The sequence below is a fragment of the Haemorhous mexicanus genome, chromosome 4, assembly GCF_027477595.1.
Source record: "Haemorhous mexicanus isolate bHaeMex1 chromosome 4, bHaeMex1.pri, whole genome shotgun sequence".
Classification (NCBI taxonomy): Eukaryota; Metazoa; Chordata; class Aves; order Passeriformes; family Fringillidae; genus Haemorhous; species Haemorhous mexicanus.
This window is the reverse complement of record NC_082344.1, coordinates 68,229,825-68,253,930: the sequence shown is the minus strand read 5'-3', so window position 1 is coordinate 68,253,930 and position 24,106 is coordinate 68,229,825. Positions and strand designations below refer to the sequence as shown.

Sequence of the window (24,106 nt, the reverse complement as noted above, 5' to 3'; positions counted from 1 at the left end):
TTGAGTCACTGGATGTCTTTCTATTCTATTTTTAAATGATTTACAAAGCTGAGATAGCCTTCTGCTGATGTGTTCTTCTGTTTCCAGACACCAAAGACTCTACTCGCTCCTGGATAGGTTTCGTCTCATGGTAGCCCCAGACACAACCAGTCCCTCACCTCTGGTCACCTCACACCCACTAGATGGAGAAGACCAACCACCTTTAGAGAATGTAGTCCTAGACAAAGTAAGATTATGTTTAGAAAGAGTCACTAGAAGTGCCTTGGCTACAAACAAGCTTTATCCTTTACAAAATATTTAAGTGCAGTTCATTTTTATTGTGCAGTTAACGCTGTCAGGATTGTCATATCTCAAATATAGATCAGTGATTAATCTCATGTGTGTTGGCTGACTGTTGAACTTAGGATGGATGATTAGCACAAACATAGATGTTTGTTATATTGACAGTGCTGTGAAAAATTTACCAAGTTTGGCTTCTTTGCTCAGCTTTAATGGAAAGATTTATATACAGTTCAATAGAGACAGATAAATAATCTTGTTTTCTTGATGTGTTTTACTACAGTTATTAGTTTTATTCATTTGCTGAAAGTTGTTGGCTGTCTCTTGGAAATTAAACATTGCTTGTACAGTTTTTCCTTCTCAGCTTTAAATTACTTTCAGAGAACAATCAAGAATACTGAACTGTTTCTGTCTTTCATGAACTTAGATGTGTTTATTTCCAAGTGAAGTGGAAGGCTAAGAGCAAGTCTTGGGGCCTTCTGTGTCTTCCTTTTTTCTAGTTTGTCCCATGGTACAAATAATTTCTCCTTTTCGTCCCTCCATGTTCTATACTGATACACAGTAATAGGAAACTTATGTAACTGAGATGGTAAAAATTATTTGATTAGCTGAAGGTTGGGATGAGTCTGAGCAGTCATTGTCTTAAGGGAGATGTTGAGACCTACTTGGACAGCAGGAGAAAATGCTGTGCCTAGAAACCATTTACCTATTGCTTTGTCTTCAAATTACCCCAAAAATCTCCTTTGTCACTGTAAATCCTAAACAAAAGTAGTTTTTGTGTGCTTCCCCCACAACTTCTGCGTGGTAAACAGAATCATAGAATATTTTACATTGAAAGGGACTCATAAGGATCAATTGAGTCCAACTCCCTGCTTCTCACAGGGCTACATAAAAATAAATCCTGTCACTAATAGCATTGTCCAGATGCTCCCTGAGCTCTGACAGGTTTAGTTGTGTTCTAATTAATTAATGTCAGCAAATTTATTTGAATCTTTGGAGAAAAAATATATATACAATATATTTATTATTTATATTTATTTTATATATATTATTTGAAGGGTTTTCTTCCTTAGTTATAGTATTGGTTTTTCTGTAATTACTGTTATATTTATGTGACTACTGAGTATTCCATGCTTTTTTTTCTAGATTATCTGGTCAGGTTTAGGATTCTAATACAAGTACCTACACTCTATATTAAGATTATTTTTTCCTCATTTCCTGTCCAGACTTCATGGAAATAAGACAATTTTTACTGAACATCCATTGGTCCAGTTTAATATGTTCCATTTCCATTCACCAGTTTTTTTTTTTTGTTTGCTTTGCTTTTTAATTTGAGGGTTTTTTAAATATTAATGTATCTTATGAATGTCTTAAACATTCAGTGCTAATGAGCAGTTCTCCCTCTGCCCCCATATACTGTGTTGTTTTCTGAAAACAAGTAAGTAATAAATTTCCTTTTTTGATCATTGAAGGACTGGTACGTGTCACTGGTGCGGTCACAGTGTTACATCAAGTCTGACTCAGCACTTCTAGAAGGAGCAGAGCTGGTAAATAGGATTCCTCAGCCTGACCTGAGCTCCTTCATGACCAGCAAGGTAACTTGGTCAGAGGAAGATGATAAAATTAGTTCAAGTGTTCCTCTTGGTAGTATTAATAGATTACATTCTGAAATGTTTACATTCTTAAATGTAAACACTTCAAATTTGTATAATACTGATACTGATAATACATACTGATAATACTAATTCACTTAATTTTAGAAACTAAAATAGTAGATATTTGTGTAAAACAGTGGATATCTGTCTAGTAATGTTGCTACTGGTAGTACAGGTTGAATAGAGAGAGTGGAAGCAAAGGTTTATTTATGTATTGCAGTCAGAAAAATCCAATTTTACTGTTTTACATAATCTTGATTTACCATACCAGTCTCTTCCAAGGCCAGCTGTTTCTGTAACCTCTTCAATATCTGTGCTGGATGACTTGCAGTATGCCAGTAACAGGCCACAGACAGTAGGTCTGGCATAAAGGACAACTTGTATCTGCTGGTATGCAGAAATAATAGTAAGAAAGCTGTTTCTAAAAAGACACTTGATTTGTTTGTTTGAAAACTTATTACTTGAAGATTCCTTGCATATTTGTCATCCTTAAGCTTTATTTACACATTGTCCTGAAAATTTGGAATAAGCATATTGATTTTTCTTTCCAATATGGTACTGGTTGGAATAAAAATTTTGAGCCAGTGTGGGCTAAACCATATTGTTACACCACAGTAGAGCAGAGGTGGTAATAAGTTAGTTAATCAATAATCTGTAAATTTACCACCATGTTAGTATGTTGGAAAAATACCCCCTGATACTTAGTTTCACTTTAAAAGCAATTTTTTTTTATTTCCTCTTTGATTTCAGGAATTCAACCTAAGCTTGTTAGCACCTTGTTTAAGCCTTGGCATGAATGAGATCTCAAGGGAGCAGAAGAGCAGCCTCTTTGAAACAGCTCGGAGGGTAACTCTGGACCATGTGTCTTCTGCTGTACAAAACCTTCCAGCCAACCACCAGGTTTTTCAGCCACTATTGCCAACTGAGCCATCAGCCTACTGGAAAAAACTAAGCGATATCTTTGGTAATAGAAATAATGATCTTTTAAAGTTTATTCTCTCCTCTGCAAAGATTCTTTACAGATGTCTTGTGAATACATGAACTTACTATTAAAAAAAAAAAATCAAGATACCGGGCATAAAAGTGCTTATGAAATAGTTCTGAAAAAGATTTATTGAATGGAAAAAAAATTCGAACTGCTAGATTTCATCCAGTCTTATTTTATAGGAGATGAGGTGATGTATCAGTCTATGATGACACTTTGTCGTGCACTGGCTCAGTATTTGTTGTTACTCTCAAAACTACCAGCTGGTCTCCGTGTTCCTCCTGACAAAGAGGGTGATATCCTGAAATTCGTAGTGATGTCAGTAGAGGTAAGAAACTACACCACAATTAAAGATGTGATGTAATGTTGGGAGAAGGAACAACTCTCTCTTGAACTGATCACCACTGAGTCATTTTTGATTGGGGCAATTCTTTTGTCTTTAACTGTATAAAATTTCTTCTTTGCGTTTTTTTGTGTCTGACCTTTGCTAGTAAATCAGATTTGGGTTGTGGGACAAGGACAGCTCTATGCAAGGAGAGGTTGATTGATGGAATGATGCTGGAATTTGAGAGAATGGGTCCTGCACTGATTTTTGGGACACTTAATAAACAGTATATAAATGTCATAATTTTCTTGTGCTTAAAATAAATAGTGTTTTCTCAGAGAAAGAACCCAATATTATTTGCTACTAATACTTCACATTTTGCTGAGTTAAAAAGAAGTTACCTTTGGTTAGAAGTTTTGTTTTTAGAGTTTGCTGTTAATGGGGAACTTCTCTTTTTGTACAGGCACTATCATGGCATTTAGTGCGTGACCAGATTCCATTAAGTGTAGATCTTCAGGCTGGTCTGGATTGTTGCTGTCTGACACTACAGCAGCCTAGTCTTTGGAATTTACTGTCTTCTGCAGCTCATGTGACATATGCTTGCTCCTTAATTAACTGCATTAGATTCATCATAGAAGCAGGTGAGTGCAGTTTGATCAGCTAGGAGAAAAGCTTTGTTAATAGATTGCCAGTCATCATTGATCAAATGCTGTGTGTCTGGAATATTTCCTTGGAGTCCTTATTAATAATTTGTTTGACACATTTAGTTTTTACTACTTTAATTTTCCATTTAAAATTTAGTGTTTACTTTGGAACTTGGCAAATGTCTTGAATGTGTCAAACATTTGACTACTACATGGTGTTGATTAAAAAATGGAATATGAAATAGGTAATAGATGTATCATTCAAATATTTTCTCCAATTCAGTTGCTGTGGAACCTGGTAATCAACTTTTGAGTCCTGAAAGAAAGAATACTTCAAAACCTTTAAGTGAGGGGGAGATGGATTCAAATGTACAGAGTAAGTAAACAGTGAATTTTGCTTCTACCCTGAACTTTCACTGAAGAAATATTTTTTTTGTACCCTTTCCATTAATATTATTTTTAGCAATGAAAAATCATCGGAGACCTTATTTTATTTGGTAAATGTCTATTAAATATAGGTTGTCATATTTTTACAGGTATAGTTGTTTTTTCTTTAAAGTTATACATTAATGCAAATTTTTCTTTTGGGAGATTCTGTTAGCTGTGCAGTCTGCTACAGACTGAGCTTTTTAAAGTGTAGATTTTAAATTTTTAAAATTTATTTGTATATGTCCTTATTGTGTTTTTTTTCCTTTTTAATTAACATACTCTTTCGTTAAGAATTTTTTGTGTTTTATCTTTTTAAATTATTTGTCTTTTGAGTGGATTTGTAAAGCTGAATTTCATTCTCTCCCAACAAAGAAACAAAACACATTATTGCAGCATGTGAAATGATAGCTGAGATGGTGGAATGCTTGCAGACTGTCTTGTCACTGGGGCACAAAAGAAACAGCAGCATCCCTGCATTTCTCACTCCTGTCCTCAAGAACATCATCATCAGTTTAGCAAGGCTGCCTCTAGTGAACAGCTACACCAGAGTACCTCCCTTGGTATGTTTATAATGCTTTGCTTTCAGGACTTTAAAAGTTATTGAAAAACTTTGAAAACCAAACATGGTGCTGCATCTGAAGTTCTACAATAGTAGGACTTCAACGTTCAGCTGGTTTGATCAATCAGTTTTCTTTTTGAACACTGAAACATGTGCAAGACCACTTCTCTGTTTCTCAGTGCTCTGTTTTTGAGGGGATGTAGAAACATAATAATTTTTTTGGTTGAAACTTTTTTGCCTCTTCTCTGATGTATCAGTGTGCTTTTTCAGGCACCAATAGTATGTGAACTGTCTTCCTTAAATTCTGTTTCAGCATAATTTCTACACAATTTCTAAACTGAAATACGTGACAGGAACTTACTTGCTTTTGTATCTAAACTTGGACCATAAAACTGGATAATTAATTTACAGTGAAAAATATGGTAGAAAAAGCCCTAAAATAAGAAATATGGTGTACATTGTATATAAGTTCTGTTAGATGTTCCATCCTCCTTTGAGTATTTTTCTGTTTGGAGAACTACTTTAATTTACCGATGTCTTGTTGCCTTGTAGGGGTAAAGCAACAAGACATTGCCTTACCTTGACATCCTGTATATTTAGAGCTATAATATAAATACTATATCTGGTTTGGATAATCAAACTTTCATTATACTTCTTTAGGTCTGGAAATTAGGCTGGTCACCAAAGCCTTCAGGTGACTTTGGCACAGTTTTTCCTGAAATCCCAGTAGAGTTTCTTCAAGAAAAGGAAATCTTTAAGGAGTTCATCTATCGCATTAATACACTCGGTATGTACAAAATTGAATGAATACACTTGGCTCTTATTCTCTTATTGGGCATTTACCTGTGTTTTGAAACTACTGAATAACTGTATCTGAAACTGCTTGCTAACTTTTGTTGCTTATGTGGAAGACAGATAATATTTCAGACCAGGTTAGTAGTTGTGCTGCAGTAATTCTTACATTTCTTCAATGAAGAGAATAAGTTATAGAAATAAAGCCAAAAGTTTCTCAAACTCAGGGAGATTTCAGTGCTCTCTTGCAGAATAACCATTTGTTTTCTGGGGCATATGCTTGATAGTATGCTTGAGAATATTTTGCTTCCCCCTGACTTTTTTTTCTATTAATGCACAGTATAAAGTCCTGTGGTAAGATACCTCTGTAACCTACCTTCAGCTCAGATATCAGATGCTGGGTTGGAATAGAAGATCTTGAAAAAGTCCTTCCTACCCAAACCAGTGTCTTAGCACAGTGTTTCCAGTTCTCTCCAGCTTTTTGGAGCTGAAGGAGAGAAGCTGCAGTGTTGTTCTGTCATTCCAACCCACACCTAGTAGATCACAGAATCACAGAATAAGCTGGATTTTAAGGGCCCCACAAGGATCATTGAGTTCCAGCTCCTGGCCCTGCACAGCACCATCCCCAAGAGTCACACCATGGGCCTGAGAGTATTGTCCAAACACTTACTAAAATCTGTTAGGCTTGGTGCTGTGACCACTTCCCTGGGAAGCCTGTTTCATTACAAAAACCACCAAAATGAATAGGAACTGGTATGAAACTAAATCTGTGGAAACAGTGCACCTTTTTTAATGCTGTTCCTTGTTCAGCTTTGTATTGAGCCATCAATGGCTATCTCTGAGTGTTTCCATAGGGTGGATCAGCCGTACTCAGTTTGAAGAGACTTGGGCTACTTTGCTTGGTGTGCTCGTAACTCAGCCCATTGTAATGGACCAGGAGGAGAACCAGCAAGAGGTACTGTATTCATTGTATTTTTAAAGGAAATTTTACTTAAACCAGGAAAAGTGTTTCTATTAATAAAACTGTAAAGCAGAAAAGAAGTGACTAACACTAAGGAATTTTTTATATTTTGTATTTCCTTTTTATAATACCGTAGTGAGATCAGACACATCCATCTTCTGGCTTAGAGCCTCTGCAAGCATGCAAATAATGAGGAAAAAAATTAATGAAGCTGTTTCAACTCTTTATTATTACATTACTCAACACAGTTTTGTTTTTGGGGTTTTTTTTTTGTAAGATTCTTGACTAGAAATTAATTGACCTGAAGATGCATGTTCATACATCTTGCTCCCACGTGTAGACTGTGTATTGGATATCTGGGCTTCTAGCTTAGGTAAATGTTCAAAATGCAGTGAGAGAGCATTTGGAGATCAGAGCTGAAGAAATTTAGGGCAGAATTTGTGTCCAATTTAGACGTATTTATATACCAATTCCCATACCAAATATTTCTGTCCAAAGAGCAACAACAAAACTGGGGCTGGGTCTAAGGGAGCTGGAGGGTTTTTAGTCTCAGAAGGAGGAGGCTCGGGGGGATCCTCATCACTCTCCACAGCTACCTTAAAGGAGGGTGTAGCCAGGTGGGCATTGGTCTTGTCTGCCATCTCTCCACTGAGCTCCTTAAGTTGCACCAGGGGAGGTTCAGATTGGATATTAGGAAAAGAATTTGCACTGAAAGAGATGTTAGGCTTTGGAATAAGTTTCCCAGGGGGGTGATGGAGTCACTGTCTTTGAAAGTGTTCAGTAGGGGTCTCAATGTGGCACTTAGGGACATGGTCTAAGGGTGATTATGGTGGTACTGGATTCATGGTTGTACTGGATGGTCTTTGAAGGTCTCTTCCAACCTTGATGATTCTGTGAAAAGTCAAGATGAGAGTGAACTTGGCTATCATGAAAGACATTTTCCCTCTTCAACTATCTTAACCTGCTAGCAAACTGATTTTGCTAGGTTCTAGTTCTTTGACCTGAAAGGTTATTTCCCTAGGCTTGTTCGTGGTCCTGGTGGTAGGTACAGAATCTAAAACAGTTTGAAGAATTTAGAGGACAAACTGTGGATCCTGAGTAGCAGACAAAGGGGTTTGCTTCTCTTCCTTCCTAGGTGTCAGACTGCAAAAAGAAATAGGGAATCATCATCCCTCTTCCCTGGGTTAGCATTTTCTGTTAGTTACGTAGCCTTGGACACCTTGACTTAACTGTTTTCTGCATAATGGCCATGTTAGGTCAGACTTAGGGCAGTCTAGCCATTGGTTGTTCCTTATTTGTCATGAAGAGAGTATTTATGGAACAAGAATACTATTGCTCTCTTGTTTTCCAAGGCAGACCTTTACGTTCAACATTGCAAATATTTTAAGTGCTGTTGTAAATTTCAGGATGTTAATGTTTTCTGAAATAAAAATAAAATTTTTTGAAACTTGAACATTCATTACCATCGTACATCTTCTAAAAAGGATCAGATGCATTTGTGGTCTGATGCTTTGTTTCAACAAGTAACTAACGGGGAGCTGCAAAGAAAGAGGCTAAGCACTTAAAAAAAGTTCTGAAATTGACATCTTGAGGTTTTGATGCTGTTGGGGTAAGAGAAGAGTACATGCAGAGTGACTGATGAGAAGGAAGGATGTGTTGCTGCAGCAGTCAGTGCTTTGTGGGCATTGTTTATGTCACATAGATTTCTGGATGGGAAAAAGCAGGTGTCAAGCTTATTAATGGTAATTTAGTGAAACCTGACACTAGTATTCAGAGCTTTTGAGATTTTATTTTTTTTTTAAACAATTCAAATTACAGTGAGTTAATTTTACAGGAAGATACAGAGAGGACCCAAATCAATGTTCTGGCAGTGCAAGCCATAACCTCCCTGGTGCTGAGTGCAATGACCATACCTGTTGCAGGCAATCCAGCAGTCAGCTGCTTGGAGCAGCAGCCCCGCAACAAAGCTTTAAAAGCTCTGGACACAAGGTATTTGTTTTCACTTGTTTTCAAATGCATAAAACTTGTGGTTAATACATAATGACAGTTGCTAGTGTAGTTGTAGGAAAAATATGTGTAGATTGTATTTTCTAAGTAAGGGTATATATGGATGGATCTATTTATATACAAGTTGCATGGATTTAGCATTGTGAACCTGCTGACATAAAAGATTATCTGAAAAAGATAACATCTTAATAAAATCTAGTAAACAGTGTGCAGAACATATTTTTCAACATTTTCATTTCCCTGATACAGAAAATAAGCATAGACACATAACATTACAGTGTGAGCCAGACTTGCACAAAACTGTTAAAGGAAAAATCTGCTAAAATTGATTTCTCTTGGGCTTTTAGGTTTGGGAGGAAGCTAAGTGTTATCAGGGGAATTGTTGAACAGGAAATCCAGGCAATGGTATCTAAGAGAGATAATATTGCTACTCATCACTTATACCAAGCTTGGGACCCTGTTCCATCACTTTCCCCTGCTACTACAGGTAAGTGCTTGTTTGTGGGGGAGAATGGGAGAGTGAATTTCTTTCCCATTTAAAATGTGGAAAAGGTACTCTCAGAAAAATTTGATATCTAGTTTGTGGGAAATGAAGACATTTTCACATGTGCTTTGTTATGCACTTTTTAAAAATTCATCCTGTGTTTCATTACAGGTGCTCTTATCAGCCATGAAAAACTCTTACTGCAGATCAATACTGAACGAGAAATAGGAGATATGGATTATAAATTGGGACAGGTTTGTTAAAAGCTCAACTTTAAACTTGATTTTCATTACATTTCCTCCAGTTCTGAAAAATTAGTTAAAAAGTATTGCTTGACATCAAATAGAAACTAAAAGCTCTGAGTGATGCAGGGTAGGTCATAACTGGGTGTCTCCTCAGCTAGAAGGCTGTGTGTTGCCTGTCATTTAAATGACAATATGTTTGACTACTAAGATTCTTCTAGGCTGACTGTTGGGGTGTTAAATGCACTTCTTTGCTATTTGTTTTTCTCTTGTGTGTGTTGCAAGGTCTCTATACACTCCATATGGTTAGGAAATAATATCACTCCGCTGAGAGAAGAAGAGTGGGGTGAGGACGAAGAAGATGAGAACGATGTACCTGCTCCTTCCACACCACCAACCTCTCCTATCAACACCAGGTATATTTTTTTTTTTTTTTCTCTTCTCACTTTTGAGTCATAGATAAGGTTTTATTTCTTCATGTTGAGTTCAATAAGCTAGGTTTATAAAATGGATGCTGTTAAATAAGTGTATTATTTCAAATCAAGCATTTTAGTAGGGATTAAGAATAGCTATTTTAACACTTGTTTACTGTTCCTTGCAGGAAACACCGGGCTGGTGTAGATATCCATTCTTGTTCTCAGTTCCTGCTTGAGCTGTACAGTCAGTGGATATTGCCATCCAACCCCAGCAAGAGAACACCAGTGATTTTGATCAGTGAAGTGGTGCGATCAGTAAGTCTGAATTGTTATTCAGAGTCCTAACTGAGCATATGTTACAAGTGTTCAGAGCTAAGTGGCATTTATAAAGCATCTTTTAATATATAGGACACACAGAAGTTTCTTGGCAGTGCAGTTCTGTGGGCAGTACAGAAACACAACTTGGGCAGCTACAGCATTAGACTGATTTAAGCTATATCCAAATTTTATGTTCTGCTGCTACATTCCAGATACTTCATTGTTACTTAATGGCAGTTTATATTTTACTTGACTACTTGCTAAAGCAAGATTTGCTTATCCTATCCCTTTGTAAGAAAATGAAGATAGAACAATAATTTATTTGTGAATTAAATTGATTATTAAGTGTAGAAGCAAAACTAAAGAACACAGGTGTGGAATGTGTCTTGACAGCCATTATTCACTATCATTCATAGACTTAAAATGAAACTATCCTTGCAAGAGAAGTATGTGTTGTCTGTTTTGGGATGGTTTAGTGCATTGTAAATTGCAATGTTCATGTCTCAGAGTCACTTACTATAGTGGCTTTGATTTTGTAAACTTTTTGGTAGAAAGGACTTCTTGGAGATTGTTATCCGAGATGAATGGGGGAATTAATTCTGGACAACAATAGTAATAGTTATTTCAGACCCTTGAGTAAATGTTTACACATTTAATAGATCAATTGAGGAATCTTTTGCTCACAATTTTAACAGAAGGGAGAGTCAATTTTTGGCTGTCAGCTAATGGGAATTTTTTTATATTCAATTTTAATTTCTGTACAGCTTCTGGCAGTGTCAGACTTATTTACAGAAAGGAATCAGTTTGAAATGATGTATACAACACTGACAGAGTTGAGAAAGGTGCATCCGTCAGAAGATGAGATTCTTGTACAGTATTTGATACCAGCTACCTGTAAAGCTGCTGCTGTTCTTGGAATGGTAAGAAATTCTCAGAAAGTTTATTGCAAATTCATGAGTGTTTAGGTTAACTCAGCTTCTGCTGCCAAACCTGGTATACTTTTTAAGGAGGGTTTGTCTCTAAGAATGTCCTTTAGCTGATCTGCATGGCTGGAAGAAGTAATAGGATGATATGTATTCTGGGCTTTCAGAGTTTGCAAACATTATCTCCAATTGCCCTGTATTCAAACAGAAAGGTTGTTTGAATTGATATTTTTTTGAGGTTTGAGCATAATTTAATGTGCTTCTTGGTTTGTTGTATTGAGTTCAGTGTTGCCTTTGCCCTGGACTCCTCATTTGTTACATTTCAGGCCAGAAATGAGGACTTGCAGAACAGCTTTTGTTAGATTTGTATTGCTGGTGAATGGCTGTAATCTCATGGGAGGCTGGGACAGTACATGTAATGAATATATAGCCCCAGATAGTCAGGTATCCCTTTTCTTTCCCTCACTCTTCCCTCCACTGCATCATACTGTCTTGAAATGTGTAGACCAGAAGTACTTTTCAGAGTTCACCAGAAGTGAACATTTCAGAGTGGAGTTATTTAGGGAAAAAAATTACAAATCATTTTGGAAGGAGTTAGCGCTTCTAGAAACTCTGAGCCTAATATAAAGCTATATGGGTAATAGTGGTAAAAGAAATTCTGAAAGGCTTTTAGGGTGGGGCTTTCAGTAGCTATTGCAGCAGCAACTCTGCAAGGGAGGGCTGGAAACATGATGGCAAACATACAGAAACAGTTTTAGAGATCAGCTTATTCTGACTAGGCTGTCATTTTCTACTCAGTGATCTAATAACACCTTCTCACAAGCAAACAGCTGAATAGAACAGCTTGGTGGGACTTAAAAAACAAGAAGCTGGTTCCACCAAGAGTTGCTTGTTGTTCTGTGCTCAATTATATAGAAAATCTGTTTAAAAAGAGCAGCTAGAGAGCAGACACTCAAACTGGCCTGTATCTTAGATACTTCATGAGTAAAGGGACAAGGTAAAACAGGTAATTTCTATTAATTACTTAGATAGTAAGGAGAAGACTTTCCAAAATTAAAATTCAAAGTCGATTTTGTATATTCCAGTAAGTTGTGGTATTTGGTAACAGGGAGTGAAGTATCTGATACCATCTTGACCTTGAATACTGAACATCAAGTTGTGGAATCATTTAGATTGGAAAAGACCCTCGATATCATTAAGTCCAACCATTCAATGAAACCATTCCCCTAAGGATGGAGCCTAAGGAGGCTCAGGGGGGACCTTATGACTCTACAAGTTCTTGAAAGATTATAGCAAAGTAAGGGTCAGTCTCTTCTCTCAGGTGACAGGACAAGAGGAGATGGCTTCAGGTTGTGCCAGAGGAGGTTTGGGTTGGCTGTTAGGAAGAATTTCTTCACTGGAAGGGTGGTTAAGCATTGGGATAGGCTGCCCAGGGAGGTGGTAGAGTCACCATCCCTGCAGGTCTTCCAGAAATGACTGGACATGGCACTCAGTGCTGTGGTTTAGTCAATGGTGGTGCTTGGTCAAAGGCTGGACTCCATGATCTTCGAGGACTTTTCCAACCTTAATGATTCTATGAAGTACAGGGTGACAGTCACTGCCCTGGTCCTGCTGGCCACACCACTGCTGGTCCAGGCCAGGTGCCCTTGGCCTTCTTGGCCACCTGGGCACACCTGGCTCATGTTCAGCCACTCTCACCCAGCACCCCCAGGTCCTTTTCCACAGGGCCCTTTCCAGCCACTCTGCCCCAGCCTGTGGCACTGCAGGGGTTGTTGTGGCCCAGGGGCAGAACCCAGCACTTGGCCTTGTTGAACCTCAGAGCCTTGGGCCCACTGATCCAGCCTGTCCAGATCCCTTTGCAGAGTCTCCCTCACCTCCAGCAAATCAACAGTCCTGCCCAGCTGAAAGTACACTTAATTCCCTCATCCAGATCACAGTACAGTTAATTCCCTCATCTAGAATTGGTGGAGGGAAAGATGTGTAGGTCTGAGTACCAGCTGTCTCAGAGAATAATAAATGAATGGAATGATGTGCTATGACTTGAGTAGACAGATATTAGTTGGTATAGTTGTCTGGTTTCAGATGGAAAAATCCTTTGTGTTTAGTTGAAAGTCCACAAAATTTCAGTCATTCAAGTCCTATATTCTTAGTAGCATGTACTATTTACTGAACTAATCCTTATCTTATTTGGTTTTTTTTAAATTTTAAATCGTGACATAACTTTGTACAAATAAAACAAAGTAGCATCAATTTCCTGGTTAATCTGCAACTCATCTCTTGTCTGATTGTATTTGTCTTGTGACATTTATTCAAAGTAGTTTAAGCCAGGCTCTGGTTTGTTCCCTATTTTCTTCTCTTTAATTTGTTCCAAGTTTTTCTGAATGACGGGACTTGCCAGTATTTAAACCATTGTTGATTTCTAATGAGAGCTCTTGTTGGGTGTATCAGGATAAAGCTGTGGCTGAACCAGTAAGTCGACTGCTGGAATCAACCCTAAGGAGCACCCACATGCCAAGTCGGATTGGAGCCCTGCATGGAATTCTTTATATCCTTGAGTGTGACTTGCTGGACGAGACAGCAAAGCAGCTCATTCCAATTATCAGCGAGTATCTGCTCTCCAATTTGAGAGGAGTAGCACAGTAAGACTCTTCTCCCTTTCCCCCTGGCTCCAAACTGTTGCATGTTTATGTCTGAACAAAAGGGCTCTCTGTTGTTGGCAGTTGCCTGGTACATTTTAGAGCAGGCTGTTGTATCAAGCAGCTTTTGGCATTTTCATTGAAAATATCATCCAATTTTAGGTTTAATTTACAGAGTGAAATGGTATTTGAGGATGAGAAAACTGTTTGATAGTATAGGCTTTTGTGTCTTTCTAAACACAGTCTTCTAAACTGTGTTACCTAAATCTCATTTTTCTGTCATTTTCATGAGAATCAATGTTCTCTTATGGCACCTCAGCAATACTTTCTGTCATATTAAAAAGGGTTTAGTTTTCATGTTCAAAAATACTTTGAATTTCTAGAAATTGTTTATAGTATCTCTGTTTGTGACCTAAACAACTTTGGTGTGACCGCTAGTGTTTTTGCTCATTTGCAGTTGTGTGAATATCCATAACCAAGAGCACATTTTGGTCATGTGTGCAGCTGCTTTCTATTTGATCGAGAATTACCCACTGGATGTAGGGCCTGAATTCTCTGCAGGAATTATACAGGTATGTTGTGATGCCTCCAGTGAGGGGTTGTTGTGTAACCTGAGACCACCACATTAGCTGTCTTTAACACTTGGATAGTGAGCTGTAGGCATGCTTTTGGGTTTAGTTTCATCAGTTTTTGTTATTACCTGATGCCATTCATGCTATTGTGGTGTGGTGCTAGAAGATGACCTAAACGCACCTCAAAACCAAACAGTTGGGGTTTTTTTGCTTTATTTCAGATGTGTGGAGTCATGGTGTCTGGAAGTGATGAATCAACACCATCCATTATTTATCACTGTGTCCTGAGAGGATTGGAACGACTTCTTCTTTCAGAGCAGCTTTCCAGGCTGGACAGTGAGTCCCTGGTTAAGCTGAGTGTTGACAGGGTGAATGTGCAGAGCCCCCACAGAGCAATGGCAGCCCTGGGATTAATGCTGACTTGCATGTACACAGGTATTCACTTTTTTTATGCTTCTGATGTGCTGGGAGACTGGCTTGCCAACAATGCTAATTTTCTTAATTTTTTTTTTTGTTACCAAGAGTAAAAGAAGTGTATTTTAACATTCACAGTGAACTTGTAACAAATTACTTTGGTTTAGGAAAGGAAAAAATCAGCCCCAGCCGTATCCCAGATGCAAATCCTGGTGCTCCTGACAGTGAATCTGTGATTGTTGCTATGGAACGAGTATCTGTCCTTTTTGATAGGTAAGAGAACAAAATGTGTAAATGGGGCTCTGGGAGGGAAAGGATTGTGTTTGCCACTGCTTGATCACTTCTCTATTTGACAGTTCTTTCAGTTAATTAATGATGTTTCTCTACTTACTATTTCTTAAAAGTTACACTCCTGCTATACACAGTAACACTGATGGAATTGCTGAAGGCAGCACAAATGTGCAGGAATGTAAATGAAAACCAGACATGTCCAAACTGATACAGTGTGTTGCACAAACCATAATACTTCATAAATGTATTTCCAGCTCCCTTCGGGTCAAACTCTTAAGTGCTTTTCAGGATGTCTTCTACATAATCAAGGATATAAATCCAGTTTACAGGAAATAATCTTTCTAACCACCCTAAGAGTTTAAAACTTTTTTCTCCGCTTCCCTCCTCACAAGAGTTGCTCTTTCTGAGGCTGTTAAGTAATTGCAGTGGAAGGATACAGTAAAACTTCTGTATTCACATGGAACTCATTAATGGGAACATTTCAAAACCCCTGTTTTGATCTGACAATCTCAAGCTGTCTAAAGCGAGTATAGCATGTTAGATTTTGTGTAGTAGTTTGTGGGTAATGGTTTACATTTTTTAAAGTGTTCGGTGGTTTTCCATAAAACTGGAGGAGGGTTTCACTTCTGTACTTGGTGAGAACAGAACTAGAGCAGTGTTTGAGTGCTTTTGAATATATCACTCTGAAGAGCTAGCAAAACAAATGTGACTACTACAAGCAAAAAATAACTTTTGCAGGGAAGAATCACATGATGGTAACTTGATCTTGATGCATCAACGGATGCTGCCTTTATTAGAAAGACTTTTCCAATTAGTGTTATTTAAACAAAGTTGTCTGTAGGTTGGAGTATCTTTTCCCCACTTTACACAGCAATACAGCTTGCTTTTCTCATTTGATATGTTGGTCATTCTGAACTTCAATAAAAAATGCCAAGAGGTTATGAATGAAAACTAGTGTTCTGCTTATAAATGGTCTTTTCTCTGATAACTAGGTGGAGTGATCTCCCTGTCCATTTTTGTTCTTGTTTAGTTTTTTCAGCATTCCTGTTGGTAAGTTTCATCTCTGATACAATTCCAGACCTTCAAAAAATGTGATTATTCAAAAAAGAAAAGGGGAAAGTGTGGGGTAAGGAGACACCTGTAACAGCTTCTGACAGCTTTGATAGACCTCTCTGGGTAGTCTGTTATTAAGATTACATGAAGATTTGGATTCATCAGTACTGAGAACTGGCCTACTCAGAGATGAAAGTAAAATGTTCTTTCCATTGCCAATTAAATTTGAAAAGAACAAGATATGTGTTGACATTCAATCATAATGTATTTAATTTTTTATTATTTTCAGGATCAGGAAGGGATTTCCTTTTGAAGCTCGAGTAGTGGCTCGGATTCTTCCACAGTTCCTTGATGATTTTTTCCCCCCACAAGACGTAATGAACAAAGTCATTGGGGAATTTCTGTCCAATCAGCAGCCATACCCACAATTCATGGCAACAGTAGTTTATAAGGTAGTATTGATACATTCATTTTTCTTTAATGTTTCAGAAAATTTCTAAATAATTGACAGTTCAGCTGAAGGGCCATATACCACTTTTGTTAATTAGATCTAAAAAACCTGCCATGGTTGAGCTGTCCTGCTGTGAGCTTTGCCTTCCAGGCAGCATTGAGGGTTAGAATTGCCATGTCACCTAGAGGCCAAAGCTCACTGCAGGACAGTCCAGTCACTGATAATGAGAAATAAAGAGAAGTTAGTGGTTGTGATCCTGGTGCTTAGATTCTAGATCTGAGTGAGCCATCACCTTGTGAGCCTAAAAGGCAAGCCCCTGTGGCTTCATCTGGGCTTCTGGGCTTTTGGCTCTTCAGCACCTGCTGGGCTTGTGCATCACTGGAGAGTGCATGTGCACAGCACATGTGATCTACAGAAACAGAGACATCACACAAGTTGTATATTTCTGTGTGATTACTTCAGTTTGGCACATTTGTCACAAGTCCAGTTCACTAATTCATTAGATTCAGAGTTGTCCCCAGGAATCCAGTTTGTGACCCTCAGAGCTTTGTAGCCAGAGAGAACCTTTACAAGAGAAACTGAACTTTTTCCTGTATCCATCCACCCTGTCTATTCCTGTGTACAATATTTTGCAGGTGTTCCAGACACTGCATAGCACTGGACAATCCTCCATGGTCCGTGACTGGGTGATGCTCTCTCTCTCTAATTTCACACAAAGAACACCCGTGGCAATGGCAATGTGGAGTCTTTCCTGTTTTTTTGTCAGTGCTTCCACCAGTCAATGGATTTCAGCAATGTATCCTAAAAAGATTGAATGTGTGCCATTTCTGGGTAATTATAGTGTAAAGCCTTGAAGGATAAGAGTACAAGTGTAAGACACAAAAAAGGCAGTTTTACTGCAGATAGTAATGGTGTGTATTGCTTTGTGCTGCTGGTACCTCGGGTTTGTAGGGAAAAAAGAGAAGATCTAAACAGATTATGAGAGTAAAGTTATCTAAAAGTACTGCTTTAAGATCAGTTCCTTTTGGCTATGCTAGTTGATTGGGAAAGTCCTTACTTTGAAGGACTTTTTAAAAGCTTTATCAAGATAGTATTGCTGTGACCTTTTAAAACTCTGTATTCCTTCTGCAAGATAAAATATATTGAAGAAAATGAAAGAAGCCGACAAACTCAAAATCAAGAGAATTATCCTCTACATCCAAACTGTATTTTGCAGTTATCACCCTGGCTGTGCACTGCAGTAATAGTGGGCTTTGGCAATGGAATTGCATTGGTCAAATAAATTGGAACAGACTTGTTCCTACCTACCTATCTATCTATCTATCTATCTATCTATCTATCTAAAAAATATGTGTGTGTTATATTAGTGCTGGGTTTATTTAAAAACAAATAAACAAAGCCCTGAAACAAACAGAAAAATCACTAGTGCATTTTGTGTGCAGACAAAAAAAATGGCCATTTGTCATGTTTGAGACATTCTAATGACTCCCAACCTCAGCAGTGCTTTTTGGCTCTCAGCAGTTGCTGATTGCATCATTTGCTCCAATGGATAAAGAAAACTACTGCTAGCTTGAAATTAATTTCTGAGGATAAGAAATTGTGTGATGTTAAGGAAGAAATAGGATTTATGTAGTAGCAGTTAATTTCCAGATGACAGCATTTTGCACTTGAGCATTGTTGGTGAACTTAAGAATAAGCTGTTTTAGTGGAGAGCAGAGTTTAAACTGCTAAACTAAAAGAGAGGCAATGTCTGTCCTTTTATGACCTTAACTTGTATTTCAGTCTTCCACATATTATCAGCAGAATGGGAAAATCAGAGCAGGTGGATGTTAACATCTTCTGTTTGGTGGCCATAGACTTCTACCGACACCAGATCGATGAAGAGTTGGATCGGAGAGCCTTCCAGTCGGTGTTTGAGGTGGTGGCATCTCCAGGAACCCCATACCATCGCCTGCTGACCTGTTTGCAAAATGTCCACAAGGTCACAGCATGTTGAACATCCTGATGTGTAGTGGAACTGCATGACTAGTGTTGGAATATGAGTTACGAGGAATGCAAGATGAAGAAAATACCTGGGGTTGCATTTGTGATAAATACGGACCTGTCAGTTTTCCTTCCAGCATGCATGGACAAGTGCTCTGCAGCACTGGAAATCACCTGAGAAGTCAAGTGTAGTTGTTGTTGACACCAAGCACCTCTAAGTGGAATGAAGTATGTCAGTGTTTTTCAAGTGATGTTGGGGACTAAAGAAGCCACACATCCAAGCTGTAAAATATGAGCTAGTACCACATGCAAGGTATCTGGTATTCCTCTTCTTCCCAATATGCAGCTGAAGCCACTGTGGTGCAGCCAGTGAAGCACTGATAGACTGTTATTGCAACATGCAGTCATTAGCCAACTTCATAGTTTTATGTACCTGTATATACTGTTGTGTAGTACAGAATAGAATTTGTTTCCTAATGTCGCTCCCAAACAAGGAAAAGAGAATTTCTTTTATGATTTACACTTCCAGCATGTAATTTCTCTCTGGATTTTCTGATATCCAGTGGTGTATGTGTTGGTGATACCAGAGATATAGTGCACATACGTAACCACGCGTTTTTCTTTTTTCTTCTCAGGATTTCAAATTTGAGTACAATATATCAGTGAAAGAAATTTTAACTTAAATATTTCTATATTATGTACAGTATGTAAATTGTAAGATGTGTGGTGCATGAGCTGTGCTGTAATGGGAGATGAACAAAAGCCATGCTACTGAATGTCTTGACATCTGTATTGTCCTCATTTTTTTTTCCTCATTCTTGAATTCATGTTCCTTTTGGAAATCCATCTTAATGTACAGATTACATCTTGTTTTGCATCTCACTTTTTCTTCAAGTGCTTTAAAACTGGAATATGTTGAATAATTTGTCTTGAGAAACTGTACTAAGGAGGCATTCTTCTGATCCACTTTACTGTAGCTTCTTTGTAATTCCTTAATTTTGAGGCATAATGGTAAAAAAGAGGACTAGTCACTCTCAATCAAACTTTAGATACCTAAGAAACTGCTCTTATTTGCTGCACAGCATTTTCAGAGACAAAATGGTGCAAGCTCCCCAGTAGTCAACAACCATTTGAGCTTTCCTAACTGAGACCATGGAGTCATCTGGACCACTCTCATGTGAACAAATATGTGGTAGCAGTAAAGAATCAGAAGGCTGCTGTGGTCTACTTTGGGACTGGCTATAGTGTTAGATTACACAACCTCTTTTATTACCTGTTGTATCCATAATGCTTTAGACACAAAACACAATGATCCATGAATTTCAGGACACTACACAGGGCCAGATTTAGCTTTTACTCACCACCCAGGGAATGCCATTGATTCCTAAGCTTTACATGAGGAAATCTAGCACAGCATTTGTCTCTAGTTGTATTTAAGTCTTTCATGATATAGAAATGATACCTTGGTTCTCTGTCAGATCCTACATTCAACCTCTCTTCATTTTCTTATCACACCTTTTGGTGACACTTGGAAAAATGAGATAGTGTTGTCAGGAGGAGCATGTACTGTATGTATTTCTGTATATAATGTATATGTTGAAATTATACACATGTGACAACATTTAATGTATACAGATGTGTATATTTGTATTTATTAAACCCATGTATTTAAACTAATTCCAATCTAGACCAAAAATTGTTGCTTCTGCCCTTAAATTGATTACAAAGGAATTGTCCACTGGTGTCGCTTCCTTTTAGAAACTGGTAGAGGAAATTGATAGTATGGGCAGTAGAAACAACTGTAGATGTTGCTGTATTTAGCTCTCTACAGGTCTTATTATCTAGAGCAATTATTTCTGTCCTTAGTTGGGTTACTCTTCTTCCTTGGGCCACAGCACTGTGGTGATTTTTAAAAGAAACTGAACAGGGTTTCAGAAAAAGGTTTAATAAAATAGATACTGTTTGAAAGTTTTTGAGTTATATTGGAAATTATCTTAATTCTGATAAAAGTCTAATTCCAGGCCGTGAGATATAATGCCCTGTGTTTGCATTAAGGGGTAGTATAGATCACTCTTCCCTTTTGTAATCACCAATAATCGTTTTGTACTGTAAACCCACACACCAGTCAGTTTTTGTATGATATATAGTTTAAGTGAAGATATTTTTGTAAGCTATTTTCCAGAATTTAAAATAGATTTTAATATATTTTTAAAGCATCAGGTTAGTCAAATTCTCACCATATAACAGTATATGTTGTGTTATGAAACTGTTAAATTCTTCATAATTTTAAGCTCCTCATGATTAACACAGACCAGCTGATTACTTTACCTTGGGATCACAGGAGCTAGATCCTTTCTGAAACTTTCCAAACCAGCTTGGGACTTGCTACAGAATCTTTCAAGCCAGTGAAGAAATACATTGAATTAAGCAGTCAGCACAGCTGGGCCAAAAACATTAGATGTGACAGATTCCCGTTCCTCAAATGCCTCTTGCCAGCCTTAGAGCAAGTACTTGCATTACCTGAATCAAGACAAGCTCTAGAGCTGATGCACTCAGTTCTAACCTCACACAGATTCACTGGTAATAACTTCACCTGTTTGAACCTCTCTTGGAGATTTGTGTTAGTGTATGTACCTCCTGTAATGTGTCCCAAGTGTCTAAAGAAGGGCACCTCCTCTTAGGAAATTCTCTGTGACCTGAAGGAGTTTAGCTTAAGGGTCTTCCTAGTGTGGGAGCACACTGCAGTAGAGCTTCAGTTCAGACATTTCACTGCAGCACACTTTCTTCTCTTCTTTCTAGACATTCTTTCCACACCCTCAGTTCTTTGGGAATGAAATCATACCCAAAATCACTCCTGTCTGCTTTTAGTGACACGAGCCACAAGGTGTGCCATAGGGGTAGTGTAACAGCAGAACAGTGGCCATTAAGGGATTCTGATGTTGCATTTAAAGGAAATAAAAATACTGCTTGTCCTTTGAGACTGACTCTATGCAAGATTTTATTTCACAATGTTTTTAACTTGCTGTAAACAGAAAGCTAATTCTGAAAATCAGAAAATTTTTTCATTGAGATCAGGGTAGAAATGTGTTTGGTTTTTAGACATAAATTTGTTGTCCTGGCTAAACAAAGCAGACAGCATCTTTAATGTGCTTTGCAGTAAAAGTGGCTTCTTTGCAGCCTTACAAGATGAGAGGTATGGCATGACTGGGAGCATACTTGGGACAGATTAATATTTAAAACTTCAGTTACAATTCAGTTGTCAAAGAAACTACATTACTAAATCTATAATGTGGCCCTCCCCTAAGAGCACTCTATGCCAGCCAACTTGTTACAAATAGCTTTTGGACCAGCTACCCACTGACCCATTAAATAAAGTTTGCTTTGTGTTTCATTTCAGCCTGCCCCCTCCCTTGTGCTAAGTGCAAGAGTGAGGAGTTGCAAACAACAACTTATTGTAAACCTGTTCTTATTTGTGGGATTCAAAGTGGTTTTTTTACTATTTATGTTGTTTTCCGGTTGCAATTGAATGTGAGTTTATTGAAATCTTCTCTGAAGTGTATACTCAGATGTCATTTCTTGCCTAAAGCACCTAGTAGATGACTGTGTGTTATTTTTGCTTTGGTAGGAATGCCTTCTTAGCACCAAGACATTGCTTGTTTTTCAACCACCAGCAGCATTCTGAAAGCACTGAGTAATGAGTGAACAGATTTTGGTCAAATCAGGGAGGAACAAGTGGAACCTTTTGGGTTAAAAGTAATTTGTTGATATCTAGTAGCTTTGCCTTAAGAGCATTCTGTCTTGCCATTCTCCTTTTTCAGAAGCTGTTAACTATATAGCAGATAAGGAGGTTGTGTTAAAAGCACTGCAAAGACACTTCTCCAAGAGCAGCAGACCTGGTTTGTCTTAGGAGTTTGTGGAGCTGTCAGAGTTGAGCATTTATGCTTCCATAATATAAGAAATTTTAGGGTATAGTGAGCAATAAATAATAGCAATAAGCAGTTTAGTTAAATTCAGTCATTCAGGATCTTACCCGGTCTTTGAAAGGGATGGGAGAAGATGGGGAACTAATTGAGTACATTCATTGTGTAAATCAGACTTTTTCCATGTACAATCCCAACTAAACTTTCTGCTAAAGACAGAAATCAACTGAGGGACAATGGAAGGTGCTTTGCTCTTAAAACAGTTTTGGTTATAAGGACACAATTGCTGAAAGTTACAAGAGGGCAAAATACTTTGCTCGTTTTTAAGTAGTTCAAGTGTTTTAAAGTGATAACAAGCTGCTGTAAAAACTAGAGTAAGCAATGTAGCAAAATCTGGAGGAAATTAATGATGTTAATTTAACCTAATACAGAGATTTTGGGTGAACTCATTGTGCATGCTACCTAAAGTATCCATTTAAAAATCTTGAGAATCCCACAGTCATACCCAGGAGAGCTTCTACGGTATATCTTGATAAAGTTTTTAGCTGCATTCAGGTAACTGGGTATAAATGCTGCAGAGCATTTGTGAAGCATGTGCTGCTTTAGTCATGTGCATTTTGTGTGAGCTTATCATTCCCATCAGTCCGTGTATACACGCCATCGAGTTGGATAAACTTGACAAGGATAAGGTAACGCACCCTGTGGTGGGATATAGTTTGAGGGCAATGATGAGCAAAAGCTTGGAGCCCCAACCTGAAGAGCAATTGTACTCAAGGGAAAAGAAAAGCATATAATTTTAGATGTATGTTTAAGTTTAAAGACAAAATGCTGAAAATACTGCACATTGAAACTAAAAGAGAAAATAAAATGCAACTATTACTGTAAGTGATTTTTCTCTGGTTATTTAAAAAGAAGGGCTTGATGCATTCTTACTACAGTTTTTCCCCAGTATCTCCTCTTTTCAGCAACTATCAAATACTGAGTATTATTAGGATATGCAGGAATACTTGAACTCTCTGGAAATGTAGCTACGCTGCACAATCACAGTGCTGTTTGCAATTAACCAAGAGCTATCACGGCTGAGCTTTTAATTGTATCTAACAGTCATGCTTGCCAAAACTTCTCTGGGATTCTAGATGAGATCAGAAAAGGCAAAATTCAAGTGTACAGCTGTATTTGTGAATGAGAGTGTATTTATCCACAGCAGTCCTGGGGAGGGATAATGTTACACAGGAGAAGAAATGGTTTAACTTGCTGAAGCTTGGTTTCCCAGCTGTTGGGCTTGCATCTTAAAAGAAATTTCTGGGTGGTCCTGCTGCTGAACACTGGAGGATCTCTTGCAGTACTCAACGGCTCACAGACATCTTGTTTTGATTAACTTTGCAGCACTTGGCTGTTCCCTGGAAACTCTGGCATAAAGTTTGAAGTAGTAGCTTAATGTAGAAAGCACGTGCTGGTTTTGTCCTGAGTCAAAGTAACTTCTTTTACATCTTGTTGTTCCTTGTCGGCGTTGGTGGCGGCTGATCCACCGCTGTGTCACCTTTTAGTGCAGCCGTGGAGCTGAGGGACAGAGCTGTGCTGTGGTAAGTGCCTTTGTCTGCAGAACTGGACACTTGTTTGAGCCATAAAGTCTTCATCTTTTTGTCACTCAGAGGAGAAAAAACATTTAATTTCTGGAAATATTACCCCTAAAGATGAATTGCCAGGCGCAGGCAGATGAAGTATTGCACTTAGTAGACTAGAACTTTTTAATTTGCTAGAACTTTT

At 38.0% G+C, this 24,106-nt stretch overlaps 1 protein-coding gene across 3 annotated transcripts in view; it reads left to right on the top strand.

Moving 5' to 3' along the window:
• The window catches only part of HTT (huntingtin), an 80,576-nt gene extending 57,352 nt beyond the window's left edge, over positions 1–23,224 (top strand). For all 3 annotated transcript variants that reach the window (XM_059845272.1, XM_059845271.1, XM_059845273.1), the window contains 22 exons: positions 88–226; positions 1,752–1,874; positions 2,685–2,898; positions 3,102–3,247; positions 3,708–3,885; positions 4,172–4,264; positions 4,690–4,877; positions 5,537–5,663; positions 6,523–6,623; positions 8,464–8,618; positions 8,984–9,123; positions 9,292–9,374; positions 9,648–9,778; positions 9,964–10,093; positions 10,861–11,016; positions 13,468–13,658; positions 14,113–14,227; positions 14,449–14,662; positions 14,809–14,914; positions 16,275–16,437; positions 17,072–17,232; positions 18,219–23,224. In XM_059845272.1, coding sequence (XP_059701255.1) covers positions 88–226; positions 1,752–1,874; positions 2,685–2,898; positions 3,102–3,247; positions 3,708–3,885; positions 4,172–4,264; positions 4,690–4,877; positions 5,537–5,663; positions 6,523–6,623; positions 8,464–8,618; positions 8,984–9,123; positions 9,292–9,374; positions 9,648–9,778; positions 9,964–10,093; positions 10,861–11,016; positions 13,468–13,658; positions 14,113–14,227; positions 14,449–14,662; positions 14,809–14,914; positions 16,275–16,437; positions 17,072–17,232; positions 18,219–18,432 — 3,268 coding nt within the window. In that variant the 3' untranslated portion in view covers positions 18,433–23,224. The remainder of the gene's footprint in view (positions 1–87; positions 227–1,751; positions 1,875–2,684; positions 2,899–3,101; positions 3,248–3,707; positions 3,886–4,171; positions 4,265–4,689; positions 4,878–5,536; positions 5,664–6,522; positions 6,624–8,463; positions 8,619–8,983; positions 9,124–9,291; positions 9,375–9,647; positions 9,779–9,963; positions 10,094–10,860; positions 11,017–13,467; positions 13,659–14,112; positions 14,228–14,448; positions 14,663–14,808; positions 14,915–16,274; positions 16,438–17,071; positions 17,233–18,218) is intronic.
• The last annotated feature ends 882 nt before the right edge of the window (positions 23,225–24,106 follow it).